Source organism: Bos taurus, chromosome 21 (genome assembly GCF_002263795.3).
Source record: "Bos taurus isolate L1 Dominette 01449 registration number 42190680 breed Hereford chromosome 21, ARS-UCD2.0, whole genome shotgun sequence".
In the NCBI taxonomy this organism is placed as follows: domain Eukaryota; kingdom Metazoa; phylum Chordata; class Mammalia; order Artiodactyla; family Bovidae; genus Bos; species Bos taurus.
This window is the reverse complement of record NC_037348.1, coordinates 20,448,456-20,464,375: the sequence shown is the minus strand read 5'-3', so window position 1 is coordinate 20,464,375 and position 15,920 is coordinate 20,448,456. Positions and strand designations below refer to the sequence as shown.

The following is a 15,920-nucleotide window of genomic DNA, read 5'->3' as shown; positions in this document are numbered from 1 at the left end:
GAGTCACCCCAGTTGGAGGACCAGGCAGAAGCCTGACCGCCCCTGCAGGCTGCAGGAGCACCATCTGCCCATCCTGTGTTCCCCCTTCCCACCCCCAAGACTACTCACTCTAGTCCCACCTACTAGGGGCAGCCTCCCCGTCCCTGATGCTGAGTTGTCCCTGATGCTGAGTTAGCCGGCAGTAGATTTCCTGACGGTCAAACTCTAGGGCAGGGGGATGTCAGCGCCCCTTTGCCTTCCCTGGGCGAAAGGCAGATGAGAGCGGTCACCCCTCCCTCACCATAGCTCACCCGCAGTGTGGAGGTAGGGTGAGGGGGACTTCCCCTTGCTTAGTCCCGTTACTTTTGGTAAACCGGTACGTTCTAATGACCCTCTCTCTGCGAACGCTCCTCTTCCACGCCCCTGAATATGACAGCCTCAACTCCTGAGCACTCCCTTCACCGCGCGGCCTGCCAGATGCTCCGCAGGTTGGGGTGGTCTCCAGCCGATTAGGGGTGGTCTCCAGGCAAGTCTGGAGGCCGCCCAAATCTGTCGCACCTCCTCCGTTTGGGCCCAGCCCAAGGGAGGGAAAGGGGCGTGTGTTCCTTTAAGGGGCTGGCCCGGCGGGAGCGCGGGGGTTCGTCCGCAGCCGCTTCCCTTCTGGCCATTCAAGATCCCCGAGTCCTCCTGCTTCCTCCGACCGGATCAGCCCCGCAGCCCGGAGCGCTCGAGCCGTCGAGGAGCCGCCTGGGGACGGTACGTAGCTCAGGGGTGGCCGGGCTCCTGGGGCGCCCTATGGACCAATTCCTCTCTTCCCGCTTTCTCAGCCCCACGCTTCCCGGGGGGTTGGGGAAAGCGGGCAGGAGGAGTGAGCCGGGCCCCGTGGGGCCGGGGCCAAGTTGGGTTGTGATCGCCGCCGCCGGTCGGGGGCGCCCCGGGCGCCCGCGGGTTCAGAGCAGCGCGCGGCGTGGGCTGGCTTGCGTGGGACCCTTGTGCATAGATCGTGGTCGGCGAGGAGGCCAATTCAGAGGGAAACCAGTGGCCTCCGAGACCACCTCCCGGGTCTCCTCTCTCCCACCGGGTCTCTTCGCAACTTATCCCGCAGCCTCCAGCACAGCGCCGCAGGCGCCGGGTTCTGCCCTGGGGCATCAGTTGGATGCTCCTCTGTTGGGGGTGGGAGCGGGGAGGGTGTCGGGAACACTGCGAGGGGCTGGGGACACCTCCTGAGGCAGCGGGCGGGTGGTCCTCTGCCGGCCTGCTTTGGCCCTCTCAGGGCAAACGCAATGGATGCTCGTGGGTTTCAGGCCTGGTTTCAGTGGGAAACTTAGGGAACTTAGGGAAACTTAGGGAACAGCCAGAGCGCGCGGAGAGTAAAGTTCTGGGTGGGAGATGGGATCCTGTAGGGAGGAATTTAGGGCTCCTGAGCAGCCCGGAAAGAAAAAACAAAAAACAGCGCCGGACACTTGGACCCAGCTCTGTCACCAACTCGCTGGGTGGCCTTCAGCAGCCTGTGACCCGGTCTGGACCTTGACGCCCAGCGCTGACCTCCGGAGGGCCTTTTGTCCTCTGCCCCAGGAGGAGGTGACCGAGAGGCGCCCTGTTCCCTCTCCCACAGCCCTGCACGGGCCAGCGGGCTGGGAATGCTGGTAGGAAACACCTCCGGACTTCTACTTTCCGGGAACCGCAGGTTTCAAAGGGCTTGGGGCACCGAAGTCAAATTCCTCTCCGGGAGCAGGCTGATGGAGACCTGGAGGGCAAGGTTGCCCTCTGCTGGTGTCAGGGAGACGTGTGCTGCCCGGTGGTGCAGTCGGGGTACCGGCTGTAGCTCATCTTCCTAACAAGTCAGGGTTCAGCTTATTCTGATGTGCAGAGGGGTCCTAAGCCAAGTGGTGGCTGGGAAAAGCAAAGGATGGGTCGTCAGAAATCAGGGAATCCACACATCTTGTTTCGGTCATTCCAATTCATTAGTGAGCTAGGGGAAAAACCCAGACCAGAAACTAAGAGCTGTTTTGGCTCAGGGCTTAGTTTCTGAACCTTGAATTACTTCATGCATGACTGGTAAGAACCCTAGGGGAGCAACGTCGGTATGACATGGTCTGGTGGTGATTTTTTTTTTTTTTCCAGCTCACTAATGTATTAAAGTGACCAAAACAAAGAGTTCTTCACCATTAAAGAGCAAACCTCAGCAATGTGTGAATTCCTTAAGATAAATGCTGTCAGTCCTGCAGAAAGTGCCTTTCTTATTGATGTCCCTCACTATTTGAATGCTTGTTATTCACTGTCAGCACTCAAGAACCAAATAGATTTGAATAACACAGCATCCCTCCCTGTCCAGATTCCCCAAACTCTCAGTATCCAAACTCTTGCCATCCCATCTGAAGGACACGAGAGATTTGGTGAAGGAGGAGCACTGTACTGCTGGTTTAGCTGCTGAACAGAACTCAGTATAAAGTTCTACTGATAAAAGTAGAAACCAGGGACTTCCCTGGTGATCCAGTGATTAAGAATCCACCTTCCAATGCAGAGGACGCACGTTCGATCCCTGGTCGGGGAATTACATCCCACATACCTCAGGGCCATGGAATTCTCCTGGCCAGAATACTGCTCAGATTGACCCTTCGGGTTGACCCTTTGGTCCGGAAGATCCCCTGGAGAAGGAAATGTCAACCCACTTCAAATTCTTGCCTGGGAAATTCCATGGACAGAGGAGCCTGGTGGGCTGCAGTCCATGGGGTCACAAAGAGTTGGACATGACTGAGCGACTAGCACTACCTCAGGGCAACTAAGCCTGTGAGCAGCCACTAGAGAGCCCACAACTAGAGAAGCCTGTGCATCACAACTAGTGAGCCCACCCACTGCAACTAGAGAAGCTCCTGTGTGCCGCAAGTAGAGAAAAGCCTGCCCAATGGAAAGAGACCCAGCACAGCCAAAAAAAAGTGGGAAACAGCTGAAGAAGTTGCAAAGACATTTCCTCTGTGTTAAAAAACAAAACAAAACATTTAAGAAGATGACTCTACCCTGGGTCAGACTTTTAATTTTGGTAAACCTGGTATCTTTTGGAATCCAATGCCCGGAAGAACCCACATCCTGAAGGAAGAAGCGTTTACCCAGTGGTGGGTGAAAGCTGCAAACTGCAGATTGACATGCTGGTTTTTTTTTTTTTTCAGGATTGCTCTTGTTTCTGTTAGTGCTCTGGTTACAAAGTTGCATGTGTTTTGAGCTGTTGAGTTGTTCAGTCCTGTCCGACTCTTTTGCGACCCTATGGACTGTAGCCTACCAGGCTCCTCTGTCCACCGGATTTCCCAGGCAAGAATACTGGAGTGGGTTGCCATGCCCTCCTCCAGGGGATCTTCTAGACCCTCTAGACCCAGGGATCACACCTGTGTCTCTGGCATCTCCTGTATTGGCAGGTGAATTCTTTATCACTGAGCCACCTGGGAAGCTCCTGTTTGTGCTTAAGCTGCTTAGATCTAAGTCACCAAGAGGCTCTGTGGATGTCACCTGGGGATTTGTCTTGGACAGGAGCGGGGCTCACAGCGTCCTCCTGTCATGCACAGCACACAGGGCAAGTCTGGGCTTTGGGTTCCCTGCAAAGAGCCCCTCCCTGGGCTTTGGGGCTCCCTCCCATCAACTTCCTTCACATCATTGCTTCTTCTCCAGTAAGAGCGCCTAACTGTTCTGAAAACAAGAATGTTTCCTCCATGTTCCACCACTCTTACAGGCCAATGCTTTTCTTCTTTCCCCTCCCTTCCTCTCCCTTTCTCTGGTTTTGCTGTATCCCTCCCCTTCTAGTTCCTGTACACAGGCATTCTTAGGGTCACACACAATCATAGCAGAGTGGCAAGTCTGTGTTCTGCTTTGTCTACCCTAAATTATACCCTGTGCACTTTCCACGTTGCTGCCTGATGATCATACTCATACTTCCAAATGCCTGCTGTCAACTCTGGTATCGCTGCCCCAGAGTCCGCTTTCCATTCAGGTGCTGGAGGGATGTTTTTAACATGTAGGTCTGATCCTGTGGCTCCTCTGCCTAAAGCCACTACTAGCACCCAGGGCCTTGGGGACAAAGGACAGGCTGCTGAGTCTGACACCCAAGGGCATCTAGACACTGGTCCTTCTGTCCTCCTCTCCCAAGTTTCAGCCAGAGCCTTAGCAGAAAGCAGAATTCACCCTGGATGTTTCCAATAAAGACTCTCTAATGACGGCCCAGGGGTAAAGAAACTACCTGCCAATGCAGGAGCCACGGGAGATGGTGGGCTTGACCCCTGGGCTGGGAAGATCCCTTGCAGAAGGAAATGGCAACCCACTCCAATATTATTGTCTGGAGAATCCCACGGATAGAGGAACCCAATAGACCACAGTCCATGGGGTTGCAAAGATTTGGACCCAATTGAAGTAACTGAGTACACACACAGCAATTTCAGTAAACAGACAAGCAGGGCAGAAATGAGGGGGAGGTATGTGGGGCACGAGGCTCATGTACAATTTTTTTTTTTCAATGTGAACCATTTTTAAAGTCTCTACTGAATTTGTTACAACACTGCTTCTATTTTATGTCTTGGTTTTCTTGACTACCAGACATGTGGGATCCCAGCTTCCCAACCAGGGATCAAACCCACACCCCCTACATTGGAAGGTAAAGTCTTAACCACTGGACCACCAGGGAAGTCCCCTCATGTGAAAATTGGAGGGAGGGGAGTATGCATGCCAAAAATCTCAATAATCAAGACATAATATTTTGATGCAATGCAAAGAAAATTGAATCCACAATCTATAGCCCTTGGGCCAGCTGCCTATTATATTTGAGTGTCCACTTAAACTGTAAGAGCTCCCCAGAAGTATTCTAGCATGGCATAAAAAAAAATTTTTTTAACCTCTACCTCCGCAGTCGTTTCTGGACTGAAACAAAAGCTTTGCAGTGCAGGACTCATCCTCACTAACCATGAATGCACCTGATATTTTCTAGTCTAGTCTGGTCTCTTCAATGTTATTTTAAAATGCTGCTCACAACTTTTCCAATTCAACTTTGCAGTTTGAAAATGGTGATACTGTCATATGGTCCTGCTTAATTTTTTCTACAGTCTTTTCACTGCCTCCTAATTCCTGCTTGGGCTTCCCTGGTGGCTCAGTGGTAAAGAATCTGCCTGCCAATGCAGAAGACACGGGTTTGATCCCTGATCCAGGAAGATCCCCTGGAGGAAGGCATGGAAATCAACTCCAGTATTCTTGCCTGGAGAATCCCATGGAGAAAGGAGGCTACGGTACATAGGGTCACAAAAGAGTCTGACACGACTTAGGGACTAAAAAAATGACAGCAATAAATTCCTGCTTAGGATTTGTCGGCTTGCCTGTTGCCCATCTTGCCTGCAGAGTGCAGTCCTCTGAGAGCAGGGACCTCATCTTGCTCATCACCGCTGTTGTCCGGCCGCGAGAACGGTGCCTAGCGTGCCGAAGCTGCTCTATCACAGGGGTCCCCAACCTCCAGGATCTAATGCCTGGTCATCCGAGATGGAGCTGATGTAATAATAATAAAAATAAAGTACACAATAAACGTAGTGTGCTTGAATCATTCTGAAACCATCACCACCCCGACCACCACCCTGCCCTAGTCCATGAAAACATTGTCTTCCTTGAAACAGGTCCCTGGTGCCAAAAAGGTTGGAAAGTGAAAGTCTTTCAGTCGTGACCAACTCTGCAACCCCATTGACTGCAGCCTGCCAGGCTTCTCTGTCCGTGGAATTCTACAAGCAAGAATACAGGAGTGGGTTGCTGTTCCCTTCTCCAAGGGATCTTTCAACCCAGGGACTGAACTCCAGTCTCCTGCATTGCAGGAAGATTCTTTAGCATCTGAGCCACACACACACACACACACACACACACACACACACACACACACACACAAACTCCAGGGGATCTTCCAGACCCAGGGATCGAACCCTTGTCTCCTGCTTGATAGGCAGATTCTTTACCACTGAACCACAAAGGAAGCTGCTAAATTCCTGTTGATTGAACGAATGAGTAAGTTGGTCCCTGGGCCCCGCTGCAGACTTCTCTCACTGGCTTGTTTTCCTCCTCCCAGTTTGCCCCGGGCCCCAGCCTTGTCTGGACACCCTGGCGCTGCCCGGTGTGTGACGCCATGGGCCTGCGGCTCCCGATCCTGCTGCTCCTGCTGTGTTGTGTCTCCGGCCTGCCTTTCTACAATGGCTTCTACTACTCCAACCGTCCCAACGGCCGGAACCTGGGCAACAGCTACAGTGAAGGTGGGTGGCCTCTTGGCTCTGCTCTTAACTCGGCTCTTGGTTCGGCTAGGTGACGAAGGCCTCTCCTGGACCCTGCAAGTTCCGAGTTGGGTGGGGGCTCAGGGTGTGAAGCCAGCAGCCCTGCTCCCATCTGGGCCAGTGCAGTGGTCCAGCCTTCTCGCTAAGATGAGCAGAAGGGTGGTTCTGTTACTCCATGTCTACTGGCCCCTCAGATATGGAGGGCTTCCTTGCTGGCTCAGTCAGTAAAGAATCTGCCCGCAATGCGGGAGACCCGGGTTTGATCCCTGGGTTGGGAAGATCCCCTGGAGGAGGAAATGGCAACCCACTCCAGCATTCCAGCCTGGAGAATCCCACGGAAAGAGGAGCCTGGTAGGCTACAGCCCATGGGGTTGCAAGAGTCAGACATGACTGAGCAACTAAACCAACAGCCCATGGGTGTGGAGCTGAATGCACTGTAGCACAGTCAATTTTGCTTTTTATACTTTCCCCAAAGTCCTGCCAGTTTTGCAAAATTCCACTTAAATGTGACTTCCCCAGGTCTTCCCAGTGGAAAAGGGGTTTGGAGTTAGGGAGATGTGTTTGACTCTCCATTTTGCCACTTACTAGCTATGCAGCTTTGGCCAGGTGACTTTTTTTTTTTTTAATTTTATTTTATTTTTAAACTTTACAATATTGTATTGGTTTTGCCAAACATCGAAATGAATCTGCCACAGGTATACATGTGTTCCCCATCCTGAACCCTCCTCCCTCCTCCCTCCCCAAGGTGACTTTTTAAAAAACTTTCATTTGCGTTTATTTTTTTTTGCGGCATTTCTTCCCCGGGGCGTAAGTTTCTTTTTAAATATTTATTTATTTATTTGGCTGTGCTGGGTCTTAGTTGTGACACTTTGGGATCTTTAGTTAAGGTATGTGGGATCTAGTTCCCTGACCAGGGATGGAACCCAGGCCCCCTGCATTGGGAGTGTGAAGTCTTAGCCACGGACCACCAGGGAAGTCCCAGGGCCATAAATTATTGTTTTTTTTGCTTTGGGGATATCTTTTTCTTCTGTGCAGCCTTCTCTTCTGGTTTAGGAATAATCTGACCTTTTTCAGTAAGGATCATCTACATGTGTCAGGGGAGCTTAGGTATGGGTTGATCCAACCCTGAGCTCTGTAAGTCCTGTCCCTCATCTTTAGAGGCTTTGTTCACCTGGACGTGCTTGATGACCGGAAAATCTCCATCTAAGCTCTGAAGTCTGGAATCACTCTGCATTTCTGAGCATGTGCAATAAAAACTCAGCACTCTTCTTGGGCCACTGACCCTGCATCCAGTCCCACTGTTTGGCCTGGGAACACCTATCAACACCATTGTAATGACGGAATGGCTCACGATATGTTTAAAGTGACATCTTTCAGATACTTGGTGGCTTTCCCGATATGCGTACCCTTCATGGCCTGGGTGGTTTCATGAGTGTTCTTAAAAGAAAGTGAAAGTCACTTAGTTGTGTCCGACCAACTTTTGTGACCCCATGGACTATACAGTCCATGGAATTCTCCAGGCCAGAATACTGCAGTGGGTAGCCTTTCCCTTCTCCAGGGGTTCTTCCCAACTCAGGGATCGAACCCAGGTCTCCCGCATGTGGGCGGATTCTTTACCAGCTGAGCCACAAGGGAAGCCCAAGAATACTGGAGTGGGTAGCCTATCCCTTCTCCAGGGGATCTTCCCAACCCAGGAATCGAACTGGGGTCTCCTGCATTGCAGGCAGATTCTTTACCAGCTGAGCCACCAGGGAAGCAGTGTTCTTAAAGTGAACATGAAAATTTGAACCTCTTGATTTTGTGCAGTTTTCTGGGTCAAGTGAATAGCAAACCATTTTTAGAGGTCACTTCAGGCCAGTTACTGGAAAAGCCAGGTGACTTTTTATCAGCAGCTTTATGCACCTACTCTGCATCATTTGTTAGGTCATATGACCCTCATAGAAACTTGGACACAGGCAAGTCGTTAGGTATGGCTGTTTTTCAGCATGAGATTCTCTGCAAGGAGCCTCCCTGTCTATCCCTTGCTTACTCCTGAGGTTACCCCTTCCCCTTCTCTATGTACCTCTAAGGTCTCAAGTCCAGACCTAAGGCCATGAGACCATGAGGCCCCAATAGGAAAACTCAAGTGAGAGATGGGCCAGCCTTAGCCCAAAAATCTGGTTCTTATGGAGCATGTTAGGCTCGGAGTTTATTTGTCCCCCTGAGCCTGACTGCAGTCTCCTCTCTAAGCCCTGGCCTCATCTCACCTGTGTCTCTAGGTGTTTGGGAAGAGTCGTGGTGGATGGCTGGACAGAGTGAAGGGCAGGCTGTGGTCTCTTGGGACCAGTGTGTTAGAGAAGGAGACTCAGATGATCTGAGTCCCCCCACACTCCCATCTGAGGTGCTCTTGCTACCAGCTACACCAATTTGCCTTTTGCTTTTCTTTTTTTTTTAGCTAAACCATGTGGCATCTTAGTTCCCCGACCATGGATCAAACCCACCTCCCCCCACTGCCACCGCAGTGAAAGGCTGGATTCTTTCTTCCCCCCATTAAAAAATTTTAAATATATTTAAAAAGTGAACAGGACAGGGAAGTCTGGTGTGCTGCTTTCATGGGGTCATGAAGAGCTGGACATGACTGAGCGACTCAATAACAACAAAACATTTTTACAGTGTTATATTGCTGCTACTGCTGCTGCTGCTAAGTCACTTCAGTCGTGTCCGACTCTGTGCGACCCCAGAGACGGAAGCCCACCAGGCTCTCCGGTCCCTGGGATTCTCCAGGCAAGAACACTGGAGTGGGTTGCCATTTCCTTCTCCAATGCATGAAAGTGAAAAGTGAAAGTGAAGTCACTCAGTCCCATGGACTGCAGCCCACCAGGCTCCTCCGTCCATGGGATTTTCCAGGCAAGAGTGCTGGAGTGGGGTGCCATTGCCTTCTCCATGGTTTCTGCTATACAACACAAATCAGCCATAATTATACACACCCCTTCTGTCTCTAGCCTCCCTCCCCTCTCTGCATCCCATCCCTCCAGGTTCTCACAGAGCACCAGAGATAGCCTCCCTGTGCTACATAGCAACTTCTCATCTGCCATCCATGGACCATCAGTGAAGTCCACCAGTTCTCATCTTCTGCCCAACAAGCCTAGTGGTTTAAGACAACAGCCCTGTACTTTGCTCATGGTTTCATGGGCCAGCGTTTTGGGCTGGGCTCTGTCTCTTCTGTCTTGGCTGTGCTCCCTTGATTGTGCCTGCGGTGGGCGGGCAGGTCAGCTGGAGGCTGGTGGGTCTAGGATGGCCTCAGCTGGAGGGCTTGTCTCTGCTCTCTGCGTGTTCTCACCCCGCAGGGGCGCCCAGGCCTTGTTCTGATGGTGGTTGGCAAGGTTCCCAGAGAGAGAGGCCTCAGCAGGACCCCCTGGAGCCTTGGCTCTGAACAAACACCTCAGAACACTCACTTCCTCTGCATTCATTTGGTCAAAGCAAGTGGCAGGGCCAGCGAGGATTTCAGGGACTGGGGGTGGTTCATAGGTCACCTCCTGAAGGAAGGAGTTGTGAAGTCACATTGCAGAGTGTGTGGGTACAGGGGCGGTGCAATCTAGGACTGGGGGTGAGGGTGAGGGAGGGGTGGCCCCTGCAGGACTATCGACATGCTGCCAGAGGTCCCCATCTGCACCCCGCCTCTCCCCTCAGGCATCTTCAATGGAGTGAAGCTAGTGGTAGAGACGCCCGAGGAGACCCTGTTCTCCCACCGAGGGGCCAACGTGACCCTGCCCTGCCGCTACCACTACGAGCCAGCCCTGGCCTCTCCGCGGCCCGTGCGCATCAAATGGTGGAAGCTGTCGGAGAACGGGGTCCCGGAGCAGGACGTGCTGGTGGCCATTGGGCTGAGGCAGCGCACCTTTGGGGATTACCGAGGCCGGGTGCGCCTGCGGCAGGACAGAGCGCGGGAAGTGTCGCTGGAGATCCGGGACCTGCGGCTGGAGGACTACGGGCGCTACCGCTGCGAGGTCATCGATGGGCTGGAGGATGAGAGCGGCCTCGTGGAGCTGGAGCTTCGGGGTGAGACCCTGATGGTGGCTGGGTCCTGGGGGCTGTGGGGAGAAGGCCCTGAGAAAGCATCTAGACCTCTGTGCTTCTGGCAGATAAAACATCCAGTCCTCAGAACAATGCCACGAGGAAGCTCCTGTTATTCTCACCCGCAACGTGTGGATGAGAAAACTGAGGCACAGAGAAGTCAAGTCACTTACTTTGGTCACACAGCTCATACATGGCCGAGTAGGGGTTTGACCCCAGGCAGTCAGACTCCAGAATCCACTGCTCTCTACTCCCTCTTGCTCACGTCCTATTCAGAGAGAGGGAGACAGGAGCTGATGACACAGCTCATTGAGTTGGAGCTGAGATTTGCACAGGGTTGGCAGGTGACACAAACAGATGAGGCAGCCCGGGGTGGGTGATCCGGGGTGGTGGGGACGGGGGCCACTCCTGGGCCCTCCTACTCAGGCCCAGCTGATGATGCTACTCCAGAAGCAAGCCCAGTGCAGCCCGATTTTCTTTCTTTCTTTCAAATGTTTACTTATTTGGCTGCGTTGGGTCTAAGTTGCAGTGCAAGGGGTCTTTGTCGTGGTGCATGGGCTCTAGAGCAATTGGGCTTAGTTGCACCAAGGCATGTGGGATCTTAGTTCCCCAATCAGGGATCGAACCTGCATCTCCTGCATTGGAAGGCTGATTCTTTATCCCTTAGACCACCAGGGAAGTCCCTGCAAGCCAGATTTTCTGATTTGACAAGAGAAGCTTATATTCGTATGTGAAACCTCTGGATTTTTATGTAGAAAATTGCCTAATTAAAAACAAAAGCAAAAACAGCCAGTGCTGTCCAAAGCTGCCAGCTGTGATCGTCACATGACTTCTGCCTTCTCTGACCCTGGGCCGGGGCTGTGTCCTCCGACCTCTCCTGCCTGGTAGGGAGGCCGCCGGGAGGGCAGAGATGGAAGGCTGATCTGACTCCATGTCTGCCCCATCCCAGCTGTGGCACTCCAGATCGGTGCCTTCCCCACAGAGCTCCAGTCCTGTCACAGGTAAAATGAAGAATAAGGGTAGTTCCTCCTTTACCTCCTTCGAGGAGATGAGGACAGAATGTGGCTCAAGGGCTTGTCAATCAGAGGCAGACCTTGCCACCAGCAGCCACCTGCCCAGTCCACGGGGCTTAGATGGTGACCCAGAGGGGCCATGTTCCTTGTCCCTGATGTTGGGGATGGTGTGGGATGTGTGCGAGCCGGTCAGAGCCAGTTGTCTGGGGACCACGGGGGCAGCCTAGAGAAGCAGGGAGTCCTCACTTTTTTGGGGGTACACTTTTTATTATTTTTTATTAATTTTAATTGGAGTATAGTGTCTTTACAACGTCATGCTGCTTTTTGCTGTACAGAAGAGGGAATCAGGCATACGTATTCATGTATCCCCTCTGTTTTAGATTTCCTTCCCTTCTAGGTCACCACAGAGCACTGAGTAGAGTTCCCCATGCTGTACAGCAGGTCTCATTAGTTTTCTGTTTAATACATAGTAGTGTATATATCACACAGTGTGTATATGTCAGTCCCAATCCAGGGAGCCCTCACTCCAGACCCTGCCTTTGAATAGCACTAGTTCCAGGCCCTAGGGACACCCCTTCTCCCTAAGGTTTCATCTGACTTGATAGAGAATGAGCCCAGGGGGTTTAAAGTTTTTTATTACACTAAAATTTCAAACATGGAATTTTGAGGGAGCCTGTGGCACCTCCCAGACCGTGGTACCAGAAAGGGAAGCCCCCTGCCTGGGACCTCCCTGATCTCGAGCCTCCTTTAGTAAGACCTTTTCCCATCCCTCCTCTTCCCCTGGGACTTCCCTGGTGGCTCAGACGGTAAAGAATTTGCCTGCAATGCAAATCCAGATCCAGGTTCGATACCTGGGTGGGGAAGATCCCCTGGAGAAGGAAATAGTAACCCACTCCAGTATTCTTGACTAGAGAATCCCATGGACAGAGGAGCCTGGTGGGCTACATACATAGGGTCACAGTCAGACATGACCGAGCCACTAACACTTTCACTGTCTTTTTTCCTCTTCCCCTGAAAGTCGTCTGTCACACGTGGGAAGTTTCTTGCATCCTCCTCTGAAGCTTCCATATTAATGTTAATACAGACGATGAGGTCTCAGCTACTGAGTCAGAGCCCAGCAACGCCTGTCTCCTGTAGGTGGCAGCACCTCCTCACTGGTGGCTTAGTTCAGGCTGCAGTAACAAAACAGCCTTGGTGACCTCTGAACAACAGATTCATTTCACACAGTTCTAGAGGCTGGAAGTCCCAGACCAGGGTGCCAGGTCGCGCAGACTTCTATGTCCTCACAACGGTGGAAGGGGCTTGGGGGGAACTCTCTGGGGTGTCTTTTTTAAGGGTACTAACCCCATTCATGAGGACTCCACCGTCATAATCTAATTACCTCCCAAAGGCGCCATCTCCTAATACCATCATATTGGGCATTAGGATTTATTTACTTAGCTGCGCTGTGCGACTTGCGGGATCTTAGTCCCCTGACCAGGGATCGATCCTGGGCCCTGGCAGTGAAAGCACCATTTCCTAACCACTGGACCGCAAGGGGGAATTCCTGGGCATTAGGATTTAAACATCTGAATTGAGACCATGGGCTTCCTCAGTGGCTCAGTGGTAAAGAATCCTCCTGCAATGTAGGAGATGTAGAGGACGAAGGTTAGTCCCTGGGTCGGGAAGATCCCCTGGAGATGGAAATGGCAGCTCACTCCAGGATTCTTGCCTGGAAAAATAGACAGGAGCCCAGTGGGCTCCAGCCTGTGGGGTCACAAAGAGTCAACTGAGTGACTCGGCAGGCATACTGCGCCCATAGCAGTGGGGTTCTTGGAACAGCCCTGTGGGTTAGGTATTAATCCTGGTCTGTAATTGGGGATATTATTTGACTGACTCATTCCTTTAACAAGTTAGTAGTTTTCTGAGTACTGCTGTGCTCCTGTCTAGCTCTGGGAGGGAGATGTAAAGCAGATACTGGTTCTGCGTTGGACTTGGGCAGCGGACAGGAGATGACAGTTTGTAGACCTTTTCTGAGGGACTGTGTGTGTGTGTGTGTGTGTTGAGGGAAGCCTCTGTTTCAGTGGAGGTGGGTGTCCCATCACTGGGCCCTGCCCACCCATTCAAGCCCCCTTTTCCGCCCTCCCCAGGTGTGGTCTTTCCTTACCAGCACCCCCAAGGGCGCTACAAGTTCAACTTCCACGAAGCCCAGCAGGCCTGCGAGGAGCAGGACGCGGTGGTGGCCTCTTTCGAGCAGCTGTTCCGGGCCTGGGAGGAGGGCCTGGACTGGTGCAACGCGGGCTGGCTGCAGGATGCCTCGGTCCAGTACCCTGTCACGCAGGCCCGGCGCCCCTGTGGAGGTCTGGGGCTGGCCCCCGGCGTGCGCAGCTACGGCCCGCGGCACCGCCGCCTGCACCGCTACGACGTGTTCTGCTTCGCGGTTGCCCTCAGGGGTGAGTGGACTGGCCAAGCATGGGCCTGTGGGTGGAAGGGCAGCCTCTGGGGGGGCCCTCAGTCCTCTCTGCCCACCCTGTTGGCACTTCCAGCTGAAGCCCTGTGCCTTGATGCTGCTGCTTCACACCGATCATCGGTTCAGTCAATCATCCAACATTCCCTGAGTGCCTACTAGGTGCTCGGTCATCATAGACAGAAAAAACACAGTCTGCCCTCACAAAGGAGCTCATTTCATGGGAAGATACATGAACAAAAACACATCGTTTCAGTGCCATATCCCAGTTTGGCACTTAGTAGGTGCTCAATAAATGGCTGAGCAGATGAGAGATTCTTGATTGGTCCAGCAGAGGTGGGGCGCCCACCTAGAGTAAAATTAGGAAAGGGCTGGGACAGAGTACAGACCTGATTGTGGGGAACCCGGTACCATGGCTGGGGGGGATGATGCTTTTGGAGAGGGGCTGAGATTTGGGAAGGTGCCCCTGACCATCTCCACTGCAGACGCTCCATAGTGTGGCAGCTCCCTAAGTGCAGAGAGTTAACAGGTCTTTTGGGGGCTGGGTGGTGGGGTCTGCATGGGCTGGCCTTGCCCCAGGCCCTCTCTGGCTGCCCTCTCCCTTCTCTGTCCTCACGCCTTGCCTCCCACAGGGCAGGTGTACTACCTGGAGCACCCTGAGAAGCTGACGCTGGCAGAGGCAAGGGAGGCCTGCCGGGAAGATGGCGCCCAGATCGCGAAGGTGGGCCAGCTGTTTGCTGCCTGGAAGTTCCGTGGCCTGGACCGCTGCGATGCTGGCTGGCTGGCAGACGGCAGTGCCCGCTACCCTGTGGCTCACCCACGTTCCAACTGTGGGGCCCTGGAGCCTGGGGTCCGAAGCTTTGGCTTCCCCGACCCACACAGCCGCCAGTACGGCGTCTACTGCTACCGGCCGCGCTAGCTCCAGGTCGCTCTATACCCTGCCCCCTCCCCTCACGGGCGGTATTAATTATTGAGTAGTTCGTTGTCCCTCGCAGGTTGGGGCAATTTTCATCTTGTTTTTATACTTTCCAACTTAAAATTATTTTTAAATATTATTTTTTGGGTAAATCCCACAGATCCCAAATCGTCCCTTTACTCGGGTCCCTTTGCCAAGGCTCTCACCCTCCCTGAATCCTCCTGCCTCTCTCCTCTGGGACGTTTGAAGTCCTTGGGCTCATGAGCGCTCTCTGCCATCGCGGAGTCCATCCCCTCTCCCAGCCCTGGGGAGGTTGTTCCCAGAGCCGGTAGTGGCAGTGGCACGAGGAGCCAGGGCTGCGACCCGTCCTCCGCCTCCGCCTGGGGACGAGGGGGCAGCCAGGTGGCTCTGGAGCTGGGGTTCGGGCCTGGTGGTCTCCTGCCCCTTGTACTTCTTTGGGGAGCAGCTGGCCCGTGTCAGCATGGCGGAGGAGCCTGGGCAGGAGGTGGGTCCCTGGGCTTCCACGTGATGTCCCAGGGTAGGGAGAGAGATCCCGCCCCATGTTTTCCTTCTCTCTTGGCTCCAAAGAGTCTGTGTTTTGTTCTCATTTTTCTCTGTTTGGCGAGTGGCCCTCAGGTCTGTGTACTATTTTGGACAATAAATGGTGCTGTGACCCCTCCCTCCATCCTGAGCCCTCCTCTGTGTCACGCTTTTTTTTTTAACATTTGCTTCTTTACTTATCTGGCTGCACCAGGTCTTAGTTGTTTCATGCGGGATTTTCGATCTGCATTGCAACAGGCAAACCTTTAGTTGGGCATGTGGGATCTAGTTCCTTGACCAGGGATCAAACCCAGGCTCCCTGTAATGGGAGTGTGGAGTCTTAGCCACTGAACCACCAGGGAAGTCTCTGTGTCTCAGTCTTTATCTCATTCAGTCTTAGGGTCCAGCTCTCTGCATGGGGGACGGTTCTGTCCTAGACTGAAGAGGTCGCCTGGGTCTGTCCACTGGCGTGGGCAGGGAACGCCATGGGCTGCACCTTCAGGCTGCCTTGGTCTTGCCTGGCCTGCCTGTGTATATCCTGCCTCAGGGACTGAGCTAGTGGCTGGAGGCCCTGGCGTGTTCTCCCATCATCCCACTCCGGGCTGTGTGTCTGTGTGGATCCAGCATAAGAGTGGGAGGCTGGAGGAGGCTATTCCTCACCCTGGTCCCCACCCCCATGTCAGCCTCAAGATCTC

At 53.2% G+C, this 15,920-nt stretch overlaps 1 protein-coding gene across 1 annotated transcript; it reads left to right on the top strand.

The window, feature by feature from the left end:
- The first annotated feature begins 699 nt into the window (after positions 1-699).
- On the top strand, positions 700-15,373 carry HAPLN3 (hyaluronan and proteoglycan link protein 3). Its single transcript, NM_001098981.2, is given in 5 exon segments — positions 700-735; positions 6,059-6,239; positions 9,927-10,295; positions 13,453-13,755; positions 14,402-15,373. Coding segments are annotated over 4 exon segments (1,083 nt in total). The 5' UTR covers positions 700-735; positions 6,059-6,115; the 3' UTR covers positions 14,689-15,373.
- The last annotated feature ends 547 nt before the right edge of the window (positions 15,374-15,920 follow it).